Source organism: Ciona robusta, chromosome 14, assembly GCF_009617815.1.
Source record: "Ciona robusta chromosome 14, ASM961781v2".
In the NCBI taxonomy this organism is placed as follows: Eukaryota; Metazoa; Chordata; class Ascidiacea; order Phlebobranchia; family Cionidae; genus Ciona; species Ciona robusta.
In genome coordinates, this window is record NC_143248.1 from 5,315,550 (window position 1) to 5,340,783 (window position 25,234).

Genomic DNA, 25,234 nt, shown 5'->3' on the forward strand with positions numbered 1-25,234 from the left:
TCTGTTGTATTTGTATGAGCATATGAAGTGAGTTAGCATGATTGTAAAACAACGCAGATGAATGGGACCGCAAAGAAAATATAACTCCCCGATAAAGTTCATATTTGGTTAGGGTATTTCCCCTAAAAAAAAACTCAAGTCGTGGTTTTAAAAATTTATAAATGCTTTTATTTAAGCTTTATCCATTCTGTATACCTTTTCTACTGCGTAAAACCTAACTTAAAGTCGTATAACTTAATGGTAAAATGTATTATACGTTAAGGTACATTTCAGTTTAAAACTACACAAATAAAATTTATCTGGAATCACTGGCGCCGGTTTTTCAACGAAATTGCGTCAGAATCATTTATTGACGTTTCCAAACCACGTGTTTGATTGTTTTGGTCTGTGTTTTTGTAGTAATACACATTGGTTTGTGGGTGAAATATAAAATACAAGGTTAGCTGCTGTTAATGGAAAAATGAAGCTCCTCAACATAGGAAGCAGGTACATGAGAAAACTAAATATTTTCATATAAATAATTAAACGTTTTGTCCGGTATAATTCTAAATGCGCCTGCCTTAGCTCAAAGGTTATGAGTTCGAGGCTCGACGTCGCTACCGTTGTGTGCGTGTGTGTTCTTAGTCAGAAACGGCAATTACTGCGACCCAGTCCTTACAGGTTGTTTAAATCAGTCACATGTAGTTATACTATGCATAATACATGATAACTGGTAAGCGTGGGGCACAAGGTGTATAAAACAAAACACATGGGACTATACAAAGAAGACGGAACTAGTGTTTTATGTATTTAGAAAGGTATTTTTATTATTTAATTAATTTGTTTTACACTTATTAACACTTTATAGTGTTTTTTGTGCGTTTTTCCGTATTTTTTAATTTAAATAATTGCCGACACCTAGCGGAAAAAGTGTTCCGTCTTCTTCGTATAGTCCCATGTAAACAAAACACCTGTGTCATCGTTGCCCCTCCATACGAGAATAAATAATTTACATACACCCATTAACTTAACTTACTGCTGTTTTATACAGATGTTTCAAACAATGTTGTTTTCAAAGACAAAGATTTGCTTCCACATCTGTGCATTATAAACCTGGAGATGTAATTCATGATTATAAAGTTAAACAGGTTAGGTTGGTTGAATGTTTTAAACTGCTTAATTAAGATAAGGTAATACTATAGCTGGTTACAGTAACTGATACCCCTGTATAATTTTTTTAGAAAAAAAATTGGGTGTTTGTGTCGAAAATTAATTTTATTTTTTTTATTTCTCTTTTTAACGGCAGAACTTAATTCCAGGTTGAAGATGTTCCAGAGTTCTCCATGACAGCTGTTCTATTACATCATAATGTAACAGGAAGTGAACATTTACATCTTGCAAGAGACGATAAAAACAATGTTTTTAAGTAAGTATAGTTGGGGTGATGGGCTAACTCTGGTCCAAATCTCTGGCTTCATGGCGTGCCACACTATAAAACCTTACACCTACCTAGAATAGATTATTTGCAATCACGTTTAATATTGACCTTTAAGTTCCCGTGATGTATCTCAACCTTGTACCATATATACATTATTTTATATCAATACACGCTGGTCTCTTATGTCACAGTATACCCCACATTGTAGTGTGTCCGCTTGGATGTCTTATAACAAAATGCCTTTAATAAGACCAGTGGTTTAAAACAAAAGGTTTTTATATCTATTCAGTAATCAGTACGTATCTGTTTTTAACATGCATTTATATCAATAGCCTACACAGTGTATCTTATAATGCAGTGTGTCACTTCGTACAACCCCAATGAACAGTACAGGTGTAGCTCATGTATTGGAACACGTAGCTTTGTGTGGTTCCGATAGATTCCCGGTTCGTGATCCTTTCTTTAAAATGTTGGATCGATCAATGTCGACTTTTATGAACGCAATGACAGGTTGGTGTTGGTGCGTGTGTTTGCTGTATATGTGATTTTAGGTCAGTATGAGGTGTATGAATAAACCATGTGTGTCTGGTGTATAAGAAGACACCCATGTTATAACTCAACAGTGAGCATGAGGTGTGTGAATACACCATGTGTGTCTGGTCTATAAGAAGACACCCATGTTGTAACTTGACAGTGAGCATGAGGTGTATGAATACACACCATGTACGTCTGGTGTATAGGAAGACACCCATGTTATACCCCAACAGTGAGCATGAGGTGTATGAATACACTATGTGTGTCTAGTGTATAAGAAGACACCCATGTTATAACTCAACAGTGAGCATGAGGTATATGAATACACTATGTGTGTCTAGTGTATAAGAAGACACCCATGTTATAACTCAACAGCGAGCATAAGGTGTATGAATACATCATGTGTGTCTGGTGTATAAGAAGACACCCATGTTATAACTCGACAGTGATCATGAGGTGTATGAATACACCATGTGTGTCTGGTGTATAGGAAGACACCCATGTTATACCTCGACAGTGAGCATGAGGTGTATGAATACACCATGTGTGTCTGGTGTATAAGGAGACACCCATGTTATAACTCGACAATGAGCATGAGTTGTTTGAATACACCATGTGTGTCTGGTGTGTAAGAAGACACCCATGTTATAACTTGACAGTGAGCATGGGGTGTATGAATACACCATGTGTGTCTGTTGTATAAGGAGACACCCATGTTATAACTTGACAGTGAACATGTGACGTGTATGAATACACCATGTGTGTCTGTTGTATAAGAATACACCCATGTTATACCTCAACAGTGAGCATGAGGTGTATGAATACACCATGTGTATCTGGTGTATAAGAAGACACCCATGTTATAACTCGACAGTGAGCATGAGGTGTATGAATACACCATGTGTGTCTGGTGTATAAGAAGACTGCTATGTTATAACTCAACAGTGAGCATTAGGTGTGTGAATACACCATGTGTGTCTGGTGTGTAAGAAGACACCCATGTTATACCTCAACAGTGAGCATGAGGTGTATGAATACACCATGTGTGTCTGGTGTATAAGAAGACACCCATGTTATACCTCAACAGTGAGCATGAGGTGTATGAATACACCATGTGTGTCTGGTGTATAAGAAGACACCCATGTTGTAACTTGACAGTGAGCATGAGGTGTATGAATACACACCATGTACGTCTGCTGTATAGGAAGACACCCATGTTATACCCCAACAGTGAGCATGAGGTGTATGAATACACTATGTGTGTCTAGTGTATAAGAAGACACCCATGTTATAACTCAACAGTGAGCATGAGGTATATGAATACACTATGTGTGTCTAGTGTATAAGAAGACACCCATGTTATAACTCGACAGTGAGCATGAGGTGTATGAATACACCATGTGTGTCTGGTGTATAAGAAGACACCCATGTTATAACTTGACAGTGAGCATGAGGTATATGAATACACTATGTGTGTCTAGTGTATAAGAAGACACCCATGTTATAACTCAACAGCGAGCATGAGATGTGTAAATACACCATGTGTGTCTGGTGTAAAAGAATGATATACCAATACAGTTAATTTTAGCATGAGGTATATGCTATTTTGGTATATTTACATAAGCAAACAGTGATAAAACACACTTCCTCTAGGATCTGATTATACGATGTATCCGTTCTCAACACAAAACCAAACTGACTTCCGAAACTTAATGTCCGTTTACCTCGACTCTGTTTTCTTCCCAAGAATAAAAAAACTTGACTTTCTACAGGTTTGTTGACGAAATTGTTTTTTTTTTTATCTTAAATTCTAGTTTTCTATTTCGGGGTAATAGGTCGACTTTGAAAATACCAAGTCCACAGGTTTGTATTTCGTTAAAATAAGATCGTTAGCCAAAAGTAGCAAGTAACAGATATTTAGTTAAATCAAAAGTCAATATTTGTACATTTGCGAAATAAATTTATTGAAATATGACTCTATGAGTTAATGACATTAGAAAATTATTTAATAGCAATAGTTGCAAAACTAAACAAAATTTTTAATATTTTTTGTTTCCACATAGGAAGGCTGGCGACTTGAACACGAGAAAAAGGACGATAAATTTTCCCCGATCGTGTTTAAAGGGGTTGTGTTTAATGAGATGAAAGGCGTGATGGTGGGTTTCATGGAATCTTGATCATATGCATGGAGTATCATGTGATGTATCATATGCATAGAGTATCATGTGATGTATCATATGCATAAAGTATCATGTGATGTAATATGCATAGAGTATCATGGGGTATCACATGATAATGGTGGATATCATCTTTGTAATGGCCTATTATCATATGATGAATATCATGTAATATATCATATGTTGAATAGCATGTAATATATCATATGATAATTATCATATTTGTAATGGACAAATGATAGTATCATGTAATATATGATAAGATAATGGTGAGAATCATGTGATCTATCATATGATAATGATCATTTTGGTTATGGTTAGATGCAAAGCCGTGCAGTTCAGTATCTTGTGATTAATGCAAATAATGATTATGTTGTATTTGTATAACGTATTATCGGATTTAAAATTACATGAAATTAGATGAAACCTAAATGTTCATTTGCTTCCACCAGGCTGATCCATCGTATTTATACGGCACAACTTTACTAAGCAAGTTACTACCTGACCACACATATGGTGTATGTAGTGGTGGGGACCCTGCCCATATACCTAACTTAACATGGGAGGATTTAAAGCAGTTTCATGCAAGTCACTATCACCCTAGTAATGCAAGGTAACAAATGAACAAATTTATAGAAAAACAACGCTAGTATAATGATTAACAATATTTATATATTATTTTTTTTGTATAAGTAAGGTCCTAATTGTTGACCGGAAATTTCGATCAAACTTGGCCTATTTTCTCAATACCATTGCTGCTTCATGTAAGTCTTTTATGTGAAGAATATAATCCTATTAGTCTTTACTGGGCTCAATCTATAATATACAAAAAGGAACAGCGTTAAAAACAGTTCTATACAGTATATTGGTATAAGAATACGTAGTTAAACACATTTAATTTGTCTGCGACTGTTGGTAGCCTTAATGGTTCAACATTTCATTGTATCTTGCACCAGGTTCATCACTTATGGAGACATGAAGTTGGATGAACACTTGGGGATCATTAATGACAAAGTGATGAAGAAGTTCACCATTATTGATCCCGGCACTGCGGTCCCGTTGCAACCAAAGTGGGACCAACCAGTAAGTTGGTTGAGCTTTGGTTTAGAAATACTTTGGTATAAAAATGATTCCTAACATAGCGGTTCTGGCTGTGAATAAAATATTTTTTAAACGATATTTAAATCAACAAGCCAGGTTGTACACAGGTTTATTGCTGTTAGTGAATGAATGAATGAAACTTACTTGATCCTTGCCTGGCTGGAAAACGACAGTCGTTATCACACTGGTTTAACACCCCGTGCCAGGTTACAAGTTACAATGTATGTTAGTTCGTGGGTGATTAGTTCAAGTGTTAGAGTACAAAGAATGTCTAATAAACAAAGAACATTCAATGCACATTGAACAACCATGTATAGATTTTTATACAAGCACTTATATACAAATTCTGTATTTAAAACAAACAAAATACAGCTGTAGTCAACATATGAACCTTTCAGTTGAAACCTAACACACTATATCTACAGAGATCCCATACAATGCATTGTGCTCCTAATGAGATGGCTGCAAACCCTGATAAACAAACTACTTATTCAAAAAGTTACCTTCTACATGAGTAAGTGTGAAAATAAGAAATATTTGTGTGGGTGATGCTGGTTGATGGGTTTTAGGTTTCATGAAACTTGTTTATAAATCGACAGTGAGCATGAGGTGTATGAATACACCATGTGTGTCTGGTGTATAAGAAGACACCCATGTTATAACACGACAGTGAGCATGAGGTGTATGAATACACCATGTGTGTCTAGTGCATAAGAAGACACCCATGTTATAACTCGACAGTGAGCACGAGGTGTATGAATACACCATGTGTGTGTGTGTCTGGTGTATAAGAAGACACCCATGTTATAACTTGGCAGTGATCATGAGGCATAACACGTTATGACAACACAGAGTCTCGGACATATTTGAAACGTTTTCCGCTTCGGTGATTTCAACATTGTTAATTGACGGTCCAACATCGCCATTCTATAGAAATCTTATAGAATCAGGAATTGGGTCGGACTATTCACCCATGACAGGTCGGGGTGATGTATTATAAGTGCACAGCTACTAAGTATATTTTGGAGTTATAGGCCAACTCTAATCTAAATCCCAAGTCCCATGGCATGCCTCACTGTAGGATCTCACCCATATAGAATAGAATGTGCATATACAATGTTGGGGTAATGGACCAACTCTGGCCTAAATCCCAGGTCCCGTGGCATGCCTCACTGTAGGTCCTTACCCCTATAGAATAGAATGTGCATACACAATGTTGATTCAATGGGCCAACCCTGGCTTAAATCCCAAGTCTTGTAGCATCACTTGTAGTATGACATCTTGACATCACTTTTTTAAATAAATCTATGTTGCACAGTTTACAAACATGATGATAACTTGAATAAACATTCCAGGTTACCACAACTACCAGAAGGAAGCAACATTTAGTGTTGGTTTGCAAGGTATTAGTGATGGTGATGTCACCAAGGTTGATCAACTTATTCAAGATACTTTCATGGAAGCTGCCAAGTAATTATTATATGGAGTGTATGATTCTGTATGCATGTGATGTTGTCTGGATACTAAACTCATGATCAGCAGATGTTTTGCACTGTAACTTGGTGAATAGTAACCTCTTTTACACTGATGGTGGACCAAGTTACTGTCTGGATACTAAACTCGTGATCAGCCGATGTTTCGGACAGTAACTTGGTGAATAGTAACCTCTTTTACACTGATGGTGGACCAAGTTACTGTCTGGATACTAAACTCATGATCAGCAGATGTTTTGCACTGTAACTTGGTGAATAGTAACCTCTTTTACACTGATGGTGGACCAAGTTACTGTCTGGATACTAAACTCGTGATCAGCCGATGTTTCGGACAGTAACTTGGTGAATAGTAACCTCTTTTACACTGATGGTGGACCAAGTTACTGTCTGGATACTAAACTCGTGATCAGCCGATGTTTCGGACAGTAACTTGGTGGATAGTAACCTCTTTAACACTGATGATAGACCAAGTACTGTCCGAAACATCTGTTGATCACGAGTTTAGTAGCATTCATTATAGCTTAAAAAGTATAGCCAACCCCACTAAAAACACCCTTACAAGTCCCCACAATACAGAAATGGATTTTCAAAAGAGCGAATAGAAGCGATATTACACCGTGTTGAGCTGCAATACAAACATCAAAGCTCAAGATTTGGACTTGGGTTAACTTTTGTAAGTTTGACTTAATATACTATGTAGTTATGTTCTATTAAAGTTGTCTATCTTAGCATATGTTGAGATACATTAGCTGCATGGTTGGTGGAGTAATTGAACAAGCTTGCTATTATACCCAAACCAACTATTCCTGTATTGACATATACCTCAACCATATAAAATATAATTCCTTCTGTCTGGTGTGTGTGGCCTTGACCAAACACTCGTTGGTAAATTGATCTAGTTCAGTGCTTAAAAATAGGATCAGGAGTTGATAAGAATGACTGTAAACTGAATTTGTAAGCTTATTTAATGTTGTTTAAACCACAGAGTCTTATGCCAGTGTGGCAGCATGGTACAGATCCTGTGGACTCCTTGAAAATGGAAGAAATTGTGAACAAATTTCGGCAAAAACTTGATTCGGACGATAAATTTCTCCAAAAGAAATGTGAAGAGTATTTTGTGGTGGGTTTGTGATGTCATCATGTATTATGATGTCATTATGCATTGTTTTCTTCCAGAACAACAAGCATCATCTTAACCTTACTATGACCCCTGGTCCTGGTTACAAAGTATCTTTAGAGAAAAGTGAGGAAGAACAATTACAAAGTATGTTGGGAAAACTTAGTGAGAAGGATAAATCACAAGTGTATGAAGAGGTAAGCATTCCATTCGGTTGGGTTGCCTACTACAGTTTTACTCAATGTTTATTGTGTTACATATTCAATTCAAACTCTGCCTTTTAAAAAGTTGTGTGAATTGTAGTGTCAAAAATTTTATGACCAAAGTTATTTATACTTCAAATTAAGGAAATATAAAAGACTCAGAAGCATTACTGTATAGTTGTATATTAAGTCTAACAACCTACTCTATTATAACACCAGGGGCTTGAGTTGTCCAATGTCCAACAGCAAGAAGAAGATATTTCATGTCTTCCTACATTACATGTGGATGATATTCCAAGGAAGCAACAAAACTACGGTCTTATTGTGCAGAGAATAAGTAAGAATGAATGTAACTTACTTTATCCTCGTGTAGTTGGGAAACGACAGGCGTTATAACACGGGTATTTTGTTTCATACATCCCAGCTTCTGAGTTACAATAATGGTAACTTTGTGGGTAATTTTTTGTTTTGTTTGGGGAACTTAGCTGGATGTAGTAAGTTAGTTACTGTAATAATACAGCACACATCTAAATGTGATGCAGAGAGCCGTGCCATAAGATTTAATTTACTATTATTCAGCAAAATGTGTTTCATTAAATTGCTACATTCCCACGTACTAGCTAAAAATGTTGCAACTTATTCAACTATATCTTACAACACACATCAATTATCTTAACACATTACAGAATAAGTATATGATTTGGTCTTACTGGCTATTTTTACAACTTATTTGCCTAACTATATACAGTAGTTACAATTCCCATGTTAATACATCACAGAAAACGACCTACCATTGATAACATGTGGCCAACCAACGAATGGGGTGTCTTACTTTAACGCTGTGCTACCAGTAAATGGATTAAATGAAGATCTCAAGATGTTTCTTCCTTTGTTTTGTGATGTATTTACTCAGTAAGTGTTTAAGTTTGTAACTGACTGGTTTATATAATGTTATAACAAGGGTGTTCTTTTCGTTTCATACCTCATGCTCACTGTCCAGTTAAAGCATGATGACTGAAATGTCACTCTAACTCTGGCCTAAGTCTCATGGTCCCATGGTGTGCATTGGCGTAGCACCTCACGCATACAGAATACATAACTAACACACCTTATGCCTGTACTTGTAATTTACTATTGCAACAAAATTTAAATTAATCCTTATAAAGTGTTGCCACTAATCAATGTATTGTGTTTCAAAATCCTACTTATTACATCACAGAATGGGGACGCACCTCACCGATTACGCTTCATTCTCGCAACGTGAGGATTTATTCACAGGTGGATTGTCTGCTTCTGTGACATCATCATGTTGTCATAATGACCCTATGACATCAGAAACATCCGTTCGTCTTTCGTCTCATTGCTTGGAACGAAACTTGGAACAAATGTTCCAACTTTGGGCGGAATTATTCAACGAGTGAGTTGCTCATATCAGATTAAATTACTTTTATTTTTGTTTATTTATTTAAATAAAGCTGATGGTAACAGTCTAAGAGATGTAAATTGGTATTCCTTACACCAGAATTTTTTGGCTTTAATTGCGTATTTTTAAGTTTCAGTAATGGGACATCAAAAAACTGTTGTCCAAAAAATAATCCCAGAAGCACTATAAGACTATTATCATGCCTGGCAGAAAGAGCTTAAACCAAGATTGTGCTGAATAAATAGAATCCATTCATCATTATCGTTAATTCCAGAGTAAATTTAAACGATGCAACAAGATTACAGACTCTGATTCGTCAACGAGCGCAGAATTTAGCCAATGGCGTTGCGTTTAGTGGTCACATGTTTGCCATGGCGAGCGCTGCCATGAATCTAGCTCCCTCTGCTGGATATTCTGAGAAGTTCGGAGGTGGGTTGCCATGGTTACCATGGGATGTTTATGACACAGCAGTCATTATGTAGTGATTCACCTCAGCACTTGCTATAACGTCTATTGTATCTAATGTTTGTATAGGTTTCCTAGGTGTTGGGTTTAACTCAATGATTGCTACATTGTGTAATATAACTCAAATGAGATTGTTAGCTTTCTAGGGTGTTGGGTTTATGAGGTAATAGACCTACATCCCAGGCCTCAAATGTGCCTCACTGAAGACCTCACCCTTATAGAATAGAATCTCTATTATTGAGTGTCTATAAACTGCATTAATGGGGTGTAGATGGTAGCACACTCAGGGTTGGGGTAAACTATAACTCAACTCCATTTCCATCATATTTATTCTATTATGACGTCACAGGGTTGACGCAAGTTAACTTGATGAAGAAGGTTGCCGATAGCAACGACATCGATGATGTCATAATGAAGTTGAACCAAATAGCTTCGTACATGTTACGCATCAATAAACGCGATGTTCCGAGGTTTGCACTTCACGCTACACCCAGCGCATTGTCTTCCACTATGACATCACTGGAGAAGTTTGTTGACAACATAAAGCACGCAGATGAAGGGCTGAAGTCACAAAGTAAGTTGCTTTGACCTGGAGTGTTTCATTTCGTTGTGTATATAAAACAATCTGGGTGTTAGGGTTGTGGGTCAACTCTGGCCTAAATCCCAGGTTCTATGACAAGCCTTGATATAGGACCTTACCATATAGAATAGAATGTGCATATACAATGTTTGGGTAATGAGCAAACTCTGGTCTAAATCTCAGGTCCTATCGCGTGCCTCGCTGTAGAACCTCACCCATAGAGAATAGAATGTAAATATACAATGTTGGGTAATGGGGCCAACTGTGGCTTAAACCAGAGGTCCGAGGTGCTATAGGTCCTCGCACGTTGTAGGACCTTACCCATATAGAAACGTAGATACAGTGTGAATTTTGTTGGCATGTTGAATAGAACTGCTAGGTGTAAACTTCTCACTCCATTCATGACATCACAGATGAACTTATTACGCAACACAAAGCAACTTACTGCGAGCAAGATGAAACTGATTTCAGATCCAGAGTTAAATGGAATCATTTTAAAGATTTAATTCCTAAATCCACGAGGTTTGTGATGTTGCTTATGTTTATTTTATTAACTCCACATTGCGCCAACTCAGTGGTCAAAACCGGGTTGTTTAAATTGTTAGCCACACACAGGAAAAAATGAACCACAAAGTTACACACATGGTAACCTGTATGCGGGCAAGAGGTGTATGAAACAGAACACCCGTGTTATAACGACTGTTGTTGCCCCTTCACGCCAAGATAAATAAATTACATTAATTCATGGATATTGTATCAAAGGTAAATATTAAGTCTTACTTTTCCCACAAACTCTTTAAATTTCCCAGATACAGCATGTTAACAAAGCGACCCAATTTTGCGAGGATATAAAAAGATATTACATTATACAAAATGACGTTTATTTATTCCCAGGACCCTCCATCAGCTTCCACTCCCAGTCAACTTTGCTTCCATGTGTATTCCAACATATGCTCCTTATTCTCACACTGATAACCCAACATTGAGGATTCTAGGAAGACTTATGACAACCAAGTTCCTCCATAAACATATCCGGTATGTGTGAATTAAGTTCAACTAAAACTTTTCATATATTCTGTTAAAAAGAATACATTTCTATTAAAGTAAAAATATTAACTGTTTCTGTATACTAACTTTCAAGAATAATAGTTGTCAACCTATGTAATCACCTGTTTAAAATAGCACGACCAATTCAAAGTTATTATTATTATTATTGTTTAACATTGCACTTGACATTACCATAACATTAAATTTACTCCTTGGACTGTATTTTATATTTATAAATATTTTTTAATTTTTTTTATAAAAATTTAGACAATTTCTTGTATTTTCTCTTTAAATTCAATTGTTGTTTGTTTTATATATTTTAAATTCTAACATTTGATTGGCAGAGAAATGGGCGGGGCATATGGGGGCGGGGCAAAGCAGGGTGAAGACGGGATTTTCCGTTTCTATTCCTATCGTGACCCCAATAATGTGAAAACTATTGAAGCGTTTAATGGTGGGGTGAAGTGGGTTCAGGATGGGGGATTCACCCAACAAGAGATAGATGAAGCTAAACTTGCCGTGTTTCAATCTGTAAGTTGGAAACATATTCTTCTTATTTTGTTTCTAAACATTTCGATCAAAAATGATCAAAATATTCCCATAAATTTCTGTTAATTAGTAATTCCATTCTATGAGTGGTGTGCTATAATGAGGCAAGCTATGGGACCTGGGATTTAAGACAGAGTTGACTCATAAACCTAACACTGTATATATAGTACGGTGGGGGAAGATGGGACACCTTTCATTCCATTTGCTCGTCGGATTTAATAGTACACAAAGAACATCCAAAGAAATATAAAACCATATCCTCACGATTCTCATATACCATTGTAAATTATTTAAAACACAGTCAGGATATTTGGATATTGTGTGCTAAAGGTGTCCCATCTTCCCCCTCCCCACTACTATACCTTAATAATGGAATTATCATGTAACTATGTATATTATGATGTCATACAGGTCGATTCACCAGTGTCACCGTGTCATAGAGGATTGAATGTTTTTCATTCCGCTGTTTATGATGTCACAAGGCAATTACATCGGGAACGCCTGCTAGATGTCACTAAAGAGCAGATTGTGGAAGCATCGAATAAGTAAGTTGTGATGTCATATGATCTCATAATCAGATTGTAACAGTAGGGTGTGATGTCATAATGTAATAGGATGTTTATACACATCATGCTTGGGTCCGCCACGCTTTTTAATTGACACTCTTTTCCAATATTTTTATCCATAGCGTTTTTTAACAACTGTTGTTTTGCTGTTGATTCCTTTTGTGTTATATTTTGCTCACCGTCGAGTTATAACCCTGACCCCTTACTCATATTTCTAACTTCCCAGATATTTAAACAAACCTGAATCAACCAGCGTGGTAATAATCGGACCCCCTGATGATGTCATCACTTCCTCAACAGACTGGGATGTTAAAGTGACATCATGATGATGTCATAATGAGGTAAACGACACGACAATGAGCACTTCTCAGTTTTATTCCGTTGCAACAATCACGCGGACAACGCACGACAAAACATTTCTTACTTTGTATGAAAATTATACGAATTCATTTTTACTTTACTTTTGTAAAAGTTGAATATGTTTATAATACTTTATGTTTTCATTTACACGATTATAAAAAATTTGTCATTTTTCCGTCCAAACACTTGTGTTTTGAAAGTCGTAATGTTCAGTTTACCAAACGCTCATAAGACGAACTATATGTTTTTGAAATGACAATTCTTGTTTGTAGTTAATGTCCCTGTAGTTACATTAGCACCAGTGACATATTCCAACAACACAGCTTCAAAAATAAATATTAGTCTTCCCAAAATCAAGATCAGAAGTTTAAAGTTCCTCTTTTTTGTTTCTATTTCTCTCATCTTTGCCTTCTTCTTCGTCCTCTCTCTCATCTTTGCCTTCTTCATCATCTTCTCTCTCATCGCCTTCTTCTTCCTTTTCTCTTCCATCTTCATCAGGCCTGTGCTTCATAATTGAATACTGTGGAGCCCAATATTGAATCCAACCATCCAATGCTTTCTTTATATTATCCTCTGTGACGTCACTAGCAACAACTACGTCAGCAGAACCCGCCAAACCATCGAACACAATGTTAGCATAATGCTCCGTACCCTTCAAGTTTTTCACGTACAACTTAACCCACTTAGCTCTGGTTAGCTTCTCAAACCTCTTAAAACATTCAGTCACTAACCAACGGACTTTCTCATATGGTATAAGAGAATACTCGAATATGTACGAGTTTGAAGGCTCGTACTCTTCAATCTGTAGCCCATAATACCTCAGCGCGTCCCATGTTGCCCCCTCCACTTCTTCAACGCTTAATCTTCCATTCCCATTTAGGTCCAGAAGCTCAAAAGCTCTTGAAATATTCCTAGCTTCGAGGTCCGGGAATTTCTCCTTAGGTGCTTGCCCCGCTATGAGACCTTGCAATTCAGACAACATGTCCACAGTAAGATCTTCACCAATGTCGTTGATATTCTCAATCAAGTCCTGCTGGTGGCCGTAAACTAAATCCCCGCGCCCCATTGACATGTAACCACTGCCATTCCATTTCCACATCACGTCAAACTCGTTCAAATGCTTGATCGCTTTATAATCTGTCTTATCATTACAATCTGAAACATCCATTTCATCCAAACCATCCATCCTACTAAAGAGAATCGACACCGCGAGGTTATTTGTTCCTTCAGAGTAAACTTGGTGGTAATAACTCTTGGGCAAATACAAACAATCACCGGCGTATATTGTAATATTAGACCATGGTATTTTCGCAAAGTCTTTATGTTTAATAAGATCTACTGCATCAACATTAACGTCAGAAAAACCTCCAATAGCATCCTCTCTTTCTACATGTTTATAAATCCACTTCTCATATTTATACTCGAACAGCTTCCACTGTTTGGTACCGCGGTATAAACAGTTGATTTGATTGAAAGCATCTTTGTGTATGATGCTCTTCCCTCCTCCTCCGTTCCACCAAATATCAATCTCGACGAACCTTTTAGCCATCAACCCACAAGCGCCCACTGACGGAATGATTCCAACCTCTTTAAACATCTGCTGGGGTAGCTCCGACACCATGTAGCTGCTAGAGTTATGGTACGTGTCAACGAAATGTCTCAGTGTATCTCGCCCGATGTATGTTTCACCCACGGGTATTCCGCCGCCTTTTTCTTTCTTTCCTTCGATCCGAGCCTCGAGTTCGCCATAGTTTTCTCTGATGTATTCATCGGTCCAGAGATTAAATCCTTTCGAACCGAGTACTGCGCCTCGGAATATAGCAGCTTTACCATTTCTAACATAGTCTCGGTAGAAAGCTTCGGGCTTCGGAGCGTTGTCCAACGTAAACTCGTCAATGTCAATACTCGGTGGTCGATGCGAGCCTAATACTTGTAGATGCCCTACAGGGGTGTCTGCCGTAACAGCTAAGACACAACTCGGCAAAACCCCGAGCAGGAAAAGCCGAAGGATATTCATTATAACTTAAGGGCAGCACCTGTAAAAACACGGCCATGTAAAGTAGTGTGGGGTAAGATGGATACCGTTAGCGCATAATATCCCATATTTCTTAATCGTGTTTTAACAACTAACAACGCTCTTTTAGAGTCGTGAGGATACGGTTATGTAATTCTGTAAATATTTATTTTTTCTACCAAATATGGCGGATAGCACGTTAAGAATTACGAAATTGTCAAGAATTGTTACTCATTAAGAATAACGAAAGCCAGACAAATTTACATTAAATGAAATAAAAGGATTCATTTCCGCTTTGAAACAAAAGTGAAACAAGGGCTGCGCGTAAAATTGGTTTGCGAATAGAAAAGGGTAAAAACCCACTATAATCAGTTTAATGCAACTCTAACCCCTACATCCGTATACGTGACTACAGCATGTACCCGCGTCACGTATGGCGTTTATTGCGTCACAACAAGCGTAACTTCCGTTTTAAAATCCCCAACAGTTTTAGAATCTTATAAACGTCATAATTAATCTACGCCAATCGCTTTGTATACGTCATAATAACCGGCGCTGTGGGGAAGAGGTAACATGAGTGTTATAATAATTATCCTTTTCCCGTCACGCGAGGAAAAATAAAATACATTAGTTATTACTAACTAATTCATGCGTGGAACAAACGACCATAGCAATCTTGCACGCTTTTAACATATCAATACTACAGTGTATGCACTAAGGCTAACTTGCACGAAGATGCAATATACCTTTATATCTCAATATAACTAGCACTGTAAGGCTGTAGATTCTGCAAACACTATAAACCCTTTTTAACTTTAATACCACATACTTTAAATACTACCAAGAACCTATTTATGCTACTTGTTGATTCAATTGATATAAAAAACGGTTACACACAGTAAAGCGGTAAGTCTGAGCACTGTCTTCCAGCAGCATTAGGCTTTGGGCGTATGCTGCAGGAGGAAGTTATACTCGGCGGTTCTACGGACGTGTCTTACAGTCCACTTCCTCTGTTTGTTATCCGTAGCCCAGCTTTGCTTGCTGTGGTTTAGAATACGCAGACACTCGTGGTATTCCATGAAATACTATATGCTCAGTGTCCAGTTATAACATGGGTGTCTTCTTATACACCAAACACACATGGTGTATTCATACACCTCATGCTCACTGTTGAGTTATAACACAGGTGTCTTCCTATACAGCAGACACACATGGTGTATTTATACACCTTATGCTCACTGTCGAGTTATAACACGGGTGTCTTCGTATACACCAGACACACATGGTGTATTCATACACCTCACGCTCACTGTCGAGTTATAACATGGGTGTCTTACCAGACACACATGGTGTATTTATACATCTCATGCTCACTGGCCAGTTTAGTATGAGATTTATGTTCAGTTGGTTCTTAGCTATACGTAATTGCTGTTGTCTCAAGAGACCTTGTAATTAAATATTTCATAGTAATGACTTTCGCATACTGTCTGCAATGTTTACTAAAAATATTAATCCGCGAGATGGAGCTATTGGTTAACTATCGCATTTTCGATATTCTGGTTTATCAAAACGCTTGCTAACGTCGCTAACATTGCTACCAACGTTTATAATATTTATTTCAAATTAAGACAGATATTGGCACATAATATCATGTTTTCTTTGGAAATCAGAATTGTGTTTATAATCTTACTGTTTAAATGTTTTGGTCAAATCGTATTCACCGTAGAACTATAGTGTACAAGCATATATAACTCCATAATTGTTTTCGTTCAAAACGGAACTACCTTGTTTTCTATTCCTACCAAACAACAGCATGTCCACGACTTCACGCAGATTACGTTGCACCCAGTTTACCTAAACCAGTTCAATCTTTCTGTCTTGTAAAATGCGCATACACCTTAGACGGGAATTTTCGAACGTAAATAACCGGAAAATCCACTTCGCGTAAACAACGTCGTGTTTTTCATGTCATTTCAATGTTTAACTTAATAAAGCAAAACGAATATTTACGGATTCTATAAATATGTTGCAATACGTGATCTGTTTTCCAAGAACTGGTTTTCTGGTATATAAAATTAAATTAATCTTTATTGAACCAACGTTTCGTGCGCCGTGTGTTGCAAACACGTCATTGTTTATCAAGTAAAACATAGTGGAGTGGGGAAAGACGGCACAACTTTAGCTCGTAATCGCGTTTTAAACATTCAACAACGGTTTATGGGAGTCGTGAGGAAGCGATTTCTTAATTATTTGTCTGTTTTTTTTGTTTACTACCAAATGAGACAAGGAAATAGAATGAAAAGGTGTCCCATCTTCCCCCTCCCTCTAAATATATGTCGGTGTAGAAAGTTGTGTTAGTCAAACCAGTTCGTTAACTATATATTGAGCATTGTAGTTACACGTATATAACCTTACTTACACACAGCGAATATAGTTTGGTTTCCTCGATCATGAGAAAGATAAACTTAGGCGGAATTTTCGTTTTTATCGCAACCTATTGAAATATCCTGCCAGTTCTAGCTATTGGGGAATTAATCTAAATGATTAATGTCACGTTTCCTCCAAAATGTTGTTTGCTCCTTTATCAAGGTATATATGACCTTTCGTAACCTTTATTTAGGTCAGTGACCCAAAATAACCCCTTCGGGATTTTGTAAAAAGTTTTACATTGTTGCCCCGGGCGCAAAATACTCCAATGTAGAATAAAAGCCTTGATTCGCTCAGTTGTTTATGCGGCGAAGTTTTTTACATTTATTTGGGGATTTTATTTCAACAATAGGTCGCTCGTTAAAGCTTAAAAACTCTGCTGTGGTATTTTATCCCCAGTGGTCCGGTGGCTATTTATATGCACTTTAATATACCCATGCTTGTTAAAATTCCGCAATGTCATTCTTGCGACACTAATCAACCAATAGAAATTGATTGCCGTTGTGCTAAAACCACATCAATGGTTTATTATACACCATGTGTACAACTTTATGAACTCTGTAATAGTTTCTACAGACTGCCAAGTTATAAATTTCCCGCTTAAAATATACGTCTTAACATTCATTGTGTATCTTGTGACATTCACCATTTTATAATCTGGATACATTTTACAATTTATTTAACATTTTTTTACAAATTATCCATTTTTTTAACATTGTTTCTTTGGTTGTCCATTTGCTCACAAGTAATTATTGTTTTCGTTGGTTTGGTCATTTATATCCTCATGGGTGGGGACTTGAGTGACTTATCCATGGTTGCCACTCCCATGCCCACAGTAGAGTTGCTGAAGCTGTTGCAAACTTATTGTCATTCAAGCTATCGGTACAACTTTCCAGCACATGTTTATGACGTCACAGAAGCGTGGTTTCCTGTTCGGAAGTAAGGGAGATTCCTACGTGTCCACGTGATCTTACATTCATAAATTTGCAACTTTGACGCACACGGTACGTACGTAGACGCGCGCACAAAGCCGATTCATAAAATGATCTTACACCTGTGACGTCACAGAACGACGACGCTGTCTCTCGACGCACAAGCTTCTAATTATAAGAAAACAAGTCACGTATTCGCGTAAACTCTTTATTCAATAACAAAGTGCATAATAGACATTTCGTGAATTCTTAAAAGGCACAGTGACGCGGTATATCATGACGTAACAGTGAGAAAGACGTAAAACCGTCTCGATCGTTCCTTTGAATTATTTCATTATCTAAACAATGCACCATTGAAGCATCTGAATGCCGCATTATGACGTCACAACGAAAAGTTCTGGAAAGTGAATCCAGAACGTTCGACACACTTGAACGATTTCCAACATCACGTGACGCAAATCCCGCAAGCTTCCAATGACGTAATAGTATCAGCGTATGATGTCAGATATCAACTATGACGACACAGTGCCCGATGTTCTATTTTGAATTGTTCTACCACGTGACTTTCGTTCACGCTTTAGTTCGCTTCGTAGAACCTCCATCTGCGCATGCGCACGAACCCGGGATTTTCGTTCCTCCTCGAAATCCTCTTTATATACCATTGCCTGGAAAAACACGAACGTTAAAACCCGTTTTACGAATCAGCGTCGTATGACGTCACAAGTATGACGTCACAACTCACTTGGTGCTTTAGCAACTCCATATGGTCACGTGCTTCTTGCAACGTAGTAGGGGAATCCCCCCGTGTTGACGTCACGAGGTTATTCTTACGCCGAATTTTTTCTTCCATTTTTCGGATTTCCTTGGAATGTTTTTCCTGCATCGATTGGTACTGGGAAGCCCACAGTCGGTTAGCGGCGATCAACTGGATTAAAAACGAAACTAGTTAATACATGGCGGCTGTGCAAATATATTCACAAACGATAAATCTATTGTAGACCATGTGTGTCTGGTCTATAAGAAGACATTCATGTTATAACTCGACAGTGAGCATGAGGTGTATGAATACATCATGTGTGTCCGGTGTATTATAAGAAGACACCCATGTTATAACTTAACAGTGAGCACGAGGTGTATGAATACACCATGTGTGTTAGTCACCGCCTTACAAATTCGAAACTTTTCTCGGCGAAATATTTTAATCATGTCGTTTGCTCACCTCGGATTTTTCGTTCTCCAGTTCAACCATTCTTCCAAGTAACCTGTCAATCACACTTTGAGCGATGACGCATTCACGTCCGCATGTCAGTGTTGCCAGGTCTTGCAGTGTTTCCGTGTCCTGAAATAAACATAAACAGTTATAATTTGATTTTAAAAAGCGTTTTATGTAGATGTATTCATACACCTCATGCTCACTGTTATGTTCTAACATTAGTGTCTTCTTATACACCAGACACACATGGTGTATTCATACACCTCATGCTCACTGTCGAGTTATAACATGGGTGTCTTTTTGTACACCAGACACACATGGTGTATTCATACACCTCATGCTCACTGTCGAGTTATAACATGGGTGTCTTTTTGTACACCAGACACACATGGTGTATTCATACACCTCATGCTCACTGTCGAGTTATAACATGGGTGTCTTCTTATACACCAGACACACATGATGTATTCATACATGTTATGCTTACCGACATACTATAACAAGGGCATCATAGCTCAAATAATTAGGTTCCTTTAATATTAAACCCTCGCTTAAACCATCGAACACGTGATATCAATTAAAGTTCACTTCGTTCATTAATTTTGCCATAAATAAATTCATGTTGAATATCCCCGCTACTATCACGTGATCAGTATGACCTTTCACCATGTGACTATTACCACAATCGTTAAGTAATTGTCATCAATTATTATGTAATCTGCCGATGTTTGGTCGTATTTCATGGTAGCCATTGCAGATTTATTCAATCGTTGTGAACTTAATTATCTAGTGACTTATAAGCATGTTCTTAGATTTCAATACGCTAATCAATATGGAAGTTCTCCTACCCTACACATTACAACCGCAACACAATTAAGGGTGATTTGCCCCTGCATACGGCGTGTCATAATTTGGTTTACTAGGATCTAAATTTTAGTTCGACGTAGAAAAAGAAAACGCGAACTAAATTTTGCGACACTCCTAATATGGTGCGACCGCAGACATGAAATTACAGACATAATGAGCAAATTAAATTTATCCCTGTGACGTGTTTTGATGACGTCACCAGTATCACAACCGAATGACGCCATGAGAACAAATATTTTAGTTTCGAAATATAGAATAGATGGAATTACGTAACAATGTTGCAGACCATTTTTTACAAAACAATACGAATTGGTTTTACATTCGAAAATAATAACATTCTAGAATTATTAAAATACACTTCAACAAACTTACGCAACGAATTGAATCCGATATCCCGTCATGCCCTCGTTCTCTGTAGCTTGGTGGAGAACCATCGTTTGTATCGCGATGTAGAAGTTTTGCAGTAGTGGAATAGTCCATTGTTTTATAATTGTGACGTAACTTAAGAAAATTAATTTGACTTTTAAGCAGCATTCGTTCTGAAATAAATAGATGCAAAAAATAAATTTTGGAAACGAGCTTAAATTATATAAAAAAAGTAAAACTAATCTAAACTCTCTTTTATCGTTCCATTCGGCAGTAAACGTAGAAGATTATATAAATTATATAACTGTATTCTTATGACTCTAAAAGAGCGTTGTAAATTGTTCAAAGCACGATTCGAAACTATGAGATATTACGAGCTAACGGTATTCACCTTACCTATAACAGTACAATATGTCTAAAACCTAATGTAAAAATTAAAAATGTATAAACTGTTAAAAAAATAAATTAAACTTACAGGTATAAACTAAATCTTTTTTGCAAAAAAAAAAAATAAATGTGAAAAACAAATTTCTGAATTCTATTTCTTGTCCACTCCTTGGCTGCTCTCGATTCGAATGAGCGCGGTATCGACGCGGCTTCCTTTATCTACCAGCTGACGCATAGTCACTTACTATGACGTCACAAAAATTCACGCATTGTAAGTCGAGCGTTGTTGCTGAAGCTTTCTTACGTCACAAAAGCGCTCGTTCACTTTACGTCTACCGAATTATTACGTAACAAACAAAAACAATTGAGAATCTCCCAGAAAAACTTTAAATAGAAATCACATGCTGTTTTCCGCTTTCCCCCGAAAATGTTGTTTTACGTCAAAAAACGTTGGTTAAAATTTTTATTACTTTGTTGTTCAAGATTGTTTGCTTTCGTTATGTTATTGTTGCCTCACTGTATACCATTGTTTTTTTACTTTCTCGGAAAAATCAGGAAATTTTTCGGCGAGAAAAACCCAGCCTTATCATCAGTATTATTCGACACAATCGAGTATTATGACGCACAACATGTGTACAAGGGGCGTGGCATGGGGCGTGGTGAACGTGAGATATCACCATCTTATATGACAGGTCTATTTACGTAAATCCGACATTCTTTTTTATAATTATATCACGAATTCATGATAAATGGCTTTCTAGGGTTTTATCGTAGCATGACATTCTTATGAACTTTGTGAATGAAAGTTAAAAAACCGGGTCAGATAGTTTTGTTTCGATATTGTTTTCCAAGCTTAAACTTGTTGGTATAACCCCTTAAAGTTAAGTTGAAACCTCATGTTTCCACCCATAAGGAAAACCAAGTTATTTCTGCTGATCCACACACTGCAATGGCTTCAGTAACTCGACTATGGGCATGGGAGCGGCAACCGTAGCGAAATCACTTAAATTTCCCAACCACGACGCAACGCAGAAGAACTTTCAGCCGACATCTGTTCGTTTCCCAGCATCTAGTTAACGTACCTCCTCTCCTGTTACACTGTATACAGGCAACTTTAGATCAAAGCGATAAAATCGTCCTAAATTCCCCGTACGTTACTCATGATATTGCTCGTGTTAGTGCTGGGGGATTTCCCGTCTGCGAAAATTCCGTTGTTACTCTTGTGCCGAGATCGATTCGTCACCGGTGTTTAAAACGCTGAACAACATTCGGGGGTTTTGTTCAATAATTGCTATTGCTGCATCATCAGTATGTGTGTATGACGTAACAAAGGATATTGTTTCACCAACAAATATAAGAAAAAGCTGATACTTGGTAAGGATTAATCCACATATAATAGGGTGGGGTAAGATAGTTCACTGTTCAAATTCTGTTTCATCGTCACTTTTAATAAGGAAACAAAGAATATTTATAGAAATGTTTAACTGTATCCTCACGACTCTAAAATGGCGTTGTTCATTGGTAAAAACAAGATCAGGAAATATGGGATATTATGAGCTAACGGTTCCTATTTTACGCCACAAGTAGTATATCTAAGTCCACATTTTCGTAATAATAATTTACATTGTAAACGTTTTAGATGTTTTACTATTAGGTAATTTAATTTATGGATAAAGCTACATAGGTTGTAAATAAAACTGGAACGTTGTATCTTGTCTTACAAATACCAAGTATTAGGTTTGTTATTAAAAATAAAATGATTTTTATTTTGTATTATGTCGTAACAAATGTCATTAAATGCAAATATATGCAAAATAGTAAAATCCAAGGTAAAAACAACAGTCGTTAAATTTAAACATTTTACAAAACTAAACAGTTTCAAAAAGTTTACAAAACTTACTTAATAAAAACCGGAAATGATTTATTTTTATATAATACAAAACAAGCAGTAAAAATTTATTTCCGGGGTTACGTAATTGTAAAGTTTTGATTCTCGCGACTTGGGCAAAATGAGCGTGTTTCCCCTATTGATGTGCAACAACTAAATCCGCAACCTGTTTAACTGTCCTTGGTATTTCCGTCGCAACCGAAGGCAGGATATTAACACGAAACATATTTAAATATTAGGTGCAATAACAGGAAATATTTCAGGATGGCTAAACATGGGGAAATCACTTAAATGCAAATGTTGCTAAAGTCCTGTATTATAGCAAAGTACGCCAGGGGACTTGGGATTTAAGTCAGCATTAAACACACTGGCATGCTGCACCAACACTGTATATGCATATTCTATTTTGTATATATATAGGTCTTACTGTGAGACACATTGTATACACACATTCTATTCTATATATGGGTGAGGTCCTACAGTGAGACATACCATGGGACCTGCGATTTAGACCAGAGTTGGCCCATTACCCCAACAATGCATATGCACATTCTATTCTATATGGGTGGTGTCCTACAGTGAGGCATGCCATGGGACCTGGGATTTAGGCCAAACATTGTATATGCACATTCTATTCTATATGGGTGAGGTCCTACAGTGAGGCAATCCATGGGACTACAAGGTTAAGGCTTAATAAGGTAAACCGGGGCAACTGGGATTTAGACCCAAGTTGGCTAATTACCCCAAAATAAACGAAACTTGGTATACCCTCGAATGTAGTCTTCCTTCTAGCAAAGTGTGTTAAATACCGTCATAATTGTTTCCACTGAAACCGCATTTTGGTTACGCACCGGAAACGCTCTATTATTTCTGCATTGTTTCCCCTTTGTGACGACTTCCGGTCTGGGTTTTTCCGATTTTATAAAATTTCCTGAAAGTCACAACAAAATGAATGAATTGTTGTGACTTTTTGACGCAAGTTACCAAGCGTGCTGCATGATAGTAAATTGTAGGTTCGATTGAAACACACATATAATAATTTAAAAGTTATTCAGATTCGATTTTTACATGGGTATTGCAGTTGTGTGTTCGTATACATCACATGTACTCTGTCGACCTCCGGACGTTTTTTCAGGTCATTTGTTCTTGATATAAGTGTGACGTGTATGAAAGCATTGTGACGTCATAATTTTACTTCCTGTTAGATTTTTCCGCATAAGCAACTCACCTTTTCACCTTTTGTTTCGAAACAATGTAAATTTCCCACGCAACAATGCATATTATCCAGAGGCTATAAACCCCCTACTAACTATTACACCATCAGTGATGCCAGCTTATTTTTCAGGTGTACCTAATACGTTACAATACGAAACCAGGAGGAAGGGAATTGCATCACGGGCGCAAACCGTGAGGTAATTTTTACGTTTTATTTTCTATTAGGTAAAGAAATACGTGGGAACTTTTTACACATTCTACTGCAGGTGTATATTCATGGTATATAGGTCATAGGTCGAATATCTTTGCAAAACCCCAATTAATCCCTAAACTGTATCCCCTAACCCGTTAAAGATCATACTAATATATTATTTAAACACCTCTACATTAGAACTTGTAATCACAAACTCCGTATACCAGTTGCACCACACGCCGCCCTTTGTTCACTAACTAATGCAACCCCGTGAAAATATAGATTGTATAACAGAATGGGGAAAGATGGGACCCCTTTAGCACATAATATCAAAATATCCTGATCGTGTTTTAAACAGTACGATTTTTTGAAACCCTTGAATGTTCTTGGTTTGTTACTAAATTGGACGAGAAAATAGAATGAAAAGGTGTTACATCTTCCCCCACCCTACTATATATAATTAAATATCGCCAGACTAGGTATTTTAACCTCAACCTCCCACCATATACCAGTGGTACGACACATCACGCACAGTGTCACTTATAACTTGACCAGTGAAACGTGTACCAAAAAAGGATTTTTTGTCTGTATTTAGCCTAATATATATCATAGGACTTAACCGCTTTGAGAAAATCCCGTGTTTCAATGCATGTTATAATGCGTACAGGAGAAAGTTACTTCAAGTGTGAAGTGGATTTGT

At 37.1% G+C, this 25,234-nt stretch overlaps 3 protein-coding genes across 5 annotated transcripts; 1 reads left to right on the forward strand and 2 right to left on the reverse strand.

Moving 5' to 3' along the window:
• The first annotated feature begins 273 nt into the window (after window positions 1-273).
• LOC149725330 (presequence protease, mitochondrial-like) lies at window positions 274-24,490 on the forward strand. Of its 3 annotated transcripts, XM_089892567.1 has the most exons (25): window positions 274-486; window positions 1,031-1,127; window positions 1,299-1,405; window positions 1,776-1,927; window positions 3,605-3,723; window positions 4,015-4,107; window positions 4,581-4,741; window positions 5,085-5,211; window positions 5,655-5,743; window positions 6,082-6,209; window positions 6,585-6,699; window positions 7,299-7,395; window positions 7,708-7,842; window positions 7,899-8,036; window positions 8,262-8,379; window positions 8,822-8,954; window positions 9,262-9,459; window positions 9,740-9,894; window positions 10,280-10,504; window positions 10,924-11,032; window positions 11,405-11,545; window positions 11,902-12,088; window positions 12,518-12,651; window positions 12,899-13,013; window positions 24,472-24,490. In XM_089892567.1, exons 1-24 carry the CDS (start codon window positions 461-463, stop codon window positions 12,996-12,998), a joined length of 3,084 nt encoding a protein of 1,027 aa, XP_089748693.1. In that variant the 5' UTR covers window positions 274-460; the 3' UTR covers window positions 12,999-13,013; window positions 24,472-24,490. The 3 variants fall into 3 exon arrangements, with proteins under 3 accessions (XP_089748693.1, XP_089748692.1, XP_089748696.1); XM_089892566.1 differs by lacking the exon at window positions 24,472-24,490 and having other exon boundaries at window positions 12,899-13,234; XM_089892570.1 differs by lacking the exons at window positions 274-486; window positions 24,472-24,490 and adding an exon at window positions 656-797 and having other exon boundaries at window positions 12,899-13,234.
• Window positions 13,030-15,093, reverse strand: LOC149725331 (uncharacterized). The gene has a single exon (XM_089892580.1). The coding sequence runs from the start codon at window positions 15,047-15,049 to the stop codon at window positions 13,400-13,402; it is 1,650 nt and encodes a 549-aa protein (XP_089748706.1). The 5' UTR covers window positions 15,050-15,093; the 3' UTR covers window positions 13,030-13,399.
• On the reverse strand, window positions 18,598-21,413 carry LOC149725332 (uncharacterized). The gene is made up of 5 exons (XM_089892587.1): window positions 21,327-21,413; window positions 20,858-21,024; window positions 19,625-19,744; window positions 19,148-19,330; window positions 18,598-19,070 (listed from the first exon to the last, which is right to left on the reverse strand). The coding sequence occupies exons 2-5, from the start codon at window positions 21,017-21,019 to the stop codon at window positions 18,918-18,920; spliced, it is 618 nt and encodes a 205-aa protein (XP_089748713.1). The 5' UTR covers window positions 21,020-21,024; window positions 21,327-21,413; the 3' UTR covers window positions 18,598-18,917.
• Window positions 24,491-25,234: the final 744 nt, after the last annotated feature.

Excerpts from the sequence above, each read along its gene's own strand:
- LOC149725330 (XM_089892567.1), top strand. The coding sequence starts at position 461 with ATGAAGCTCCTCAACATAGGAAGCAG. Across the intron at positions 10,505-10,923 it reads TGAAGGGCTGAAGTCACAAA|ATGAACTTATTACGCAACAC; the intron begins GTAAGTTGCTTT and ends ATGACATCACAG. Across the intron at positions 11,546-11,901 it reads TTCCTCCATAAACATATCCG|AGAAATGGGCGGGGCATATG; the intron begins GTATGTGTGAAT and ends TTTGATTGGCAG.
- LOC149725331 (XM_089892580.1), bottom strand. The coding sequence starts at position 15,049 with ATGAATATCCTTCGGCTTTTCCTGCTCGGGGTTTTGCCGAGTTGTGTC.
- LOC149725332 (XM_089892587.1), bottom strand. The coding sequence starts at position 21,019 with ATGCTGCTTAAAAGTCAAATTAATTTTCTTAAGTTACGTCACAATTAT. Across the intron at positions 19,331-19,624 it reads TGGAGAACGAAAAATCCGAG|TTGATCGCCGCTAACCGACT; the intron begins GTGAGCAAACGA and ends TTTTTAATCCAG. Across the intron at positions 19,071-19,147 it reads TGGAGTTGCTAAAGCACCAA|GCAATGGTATATAAAGAGGA; the intron begins GTGAGTTGTGAC and ends GTGTTTTTCCAG.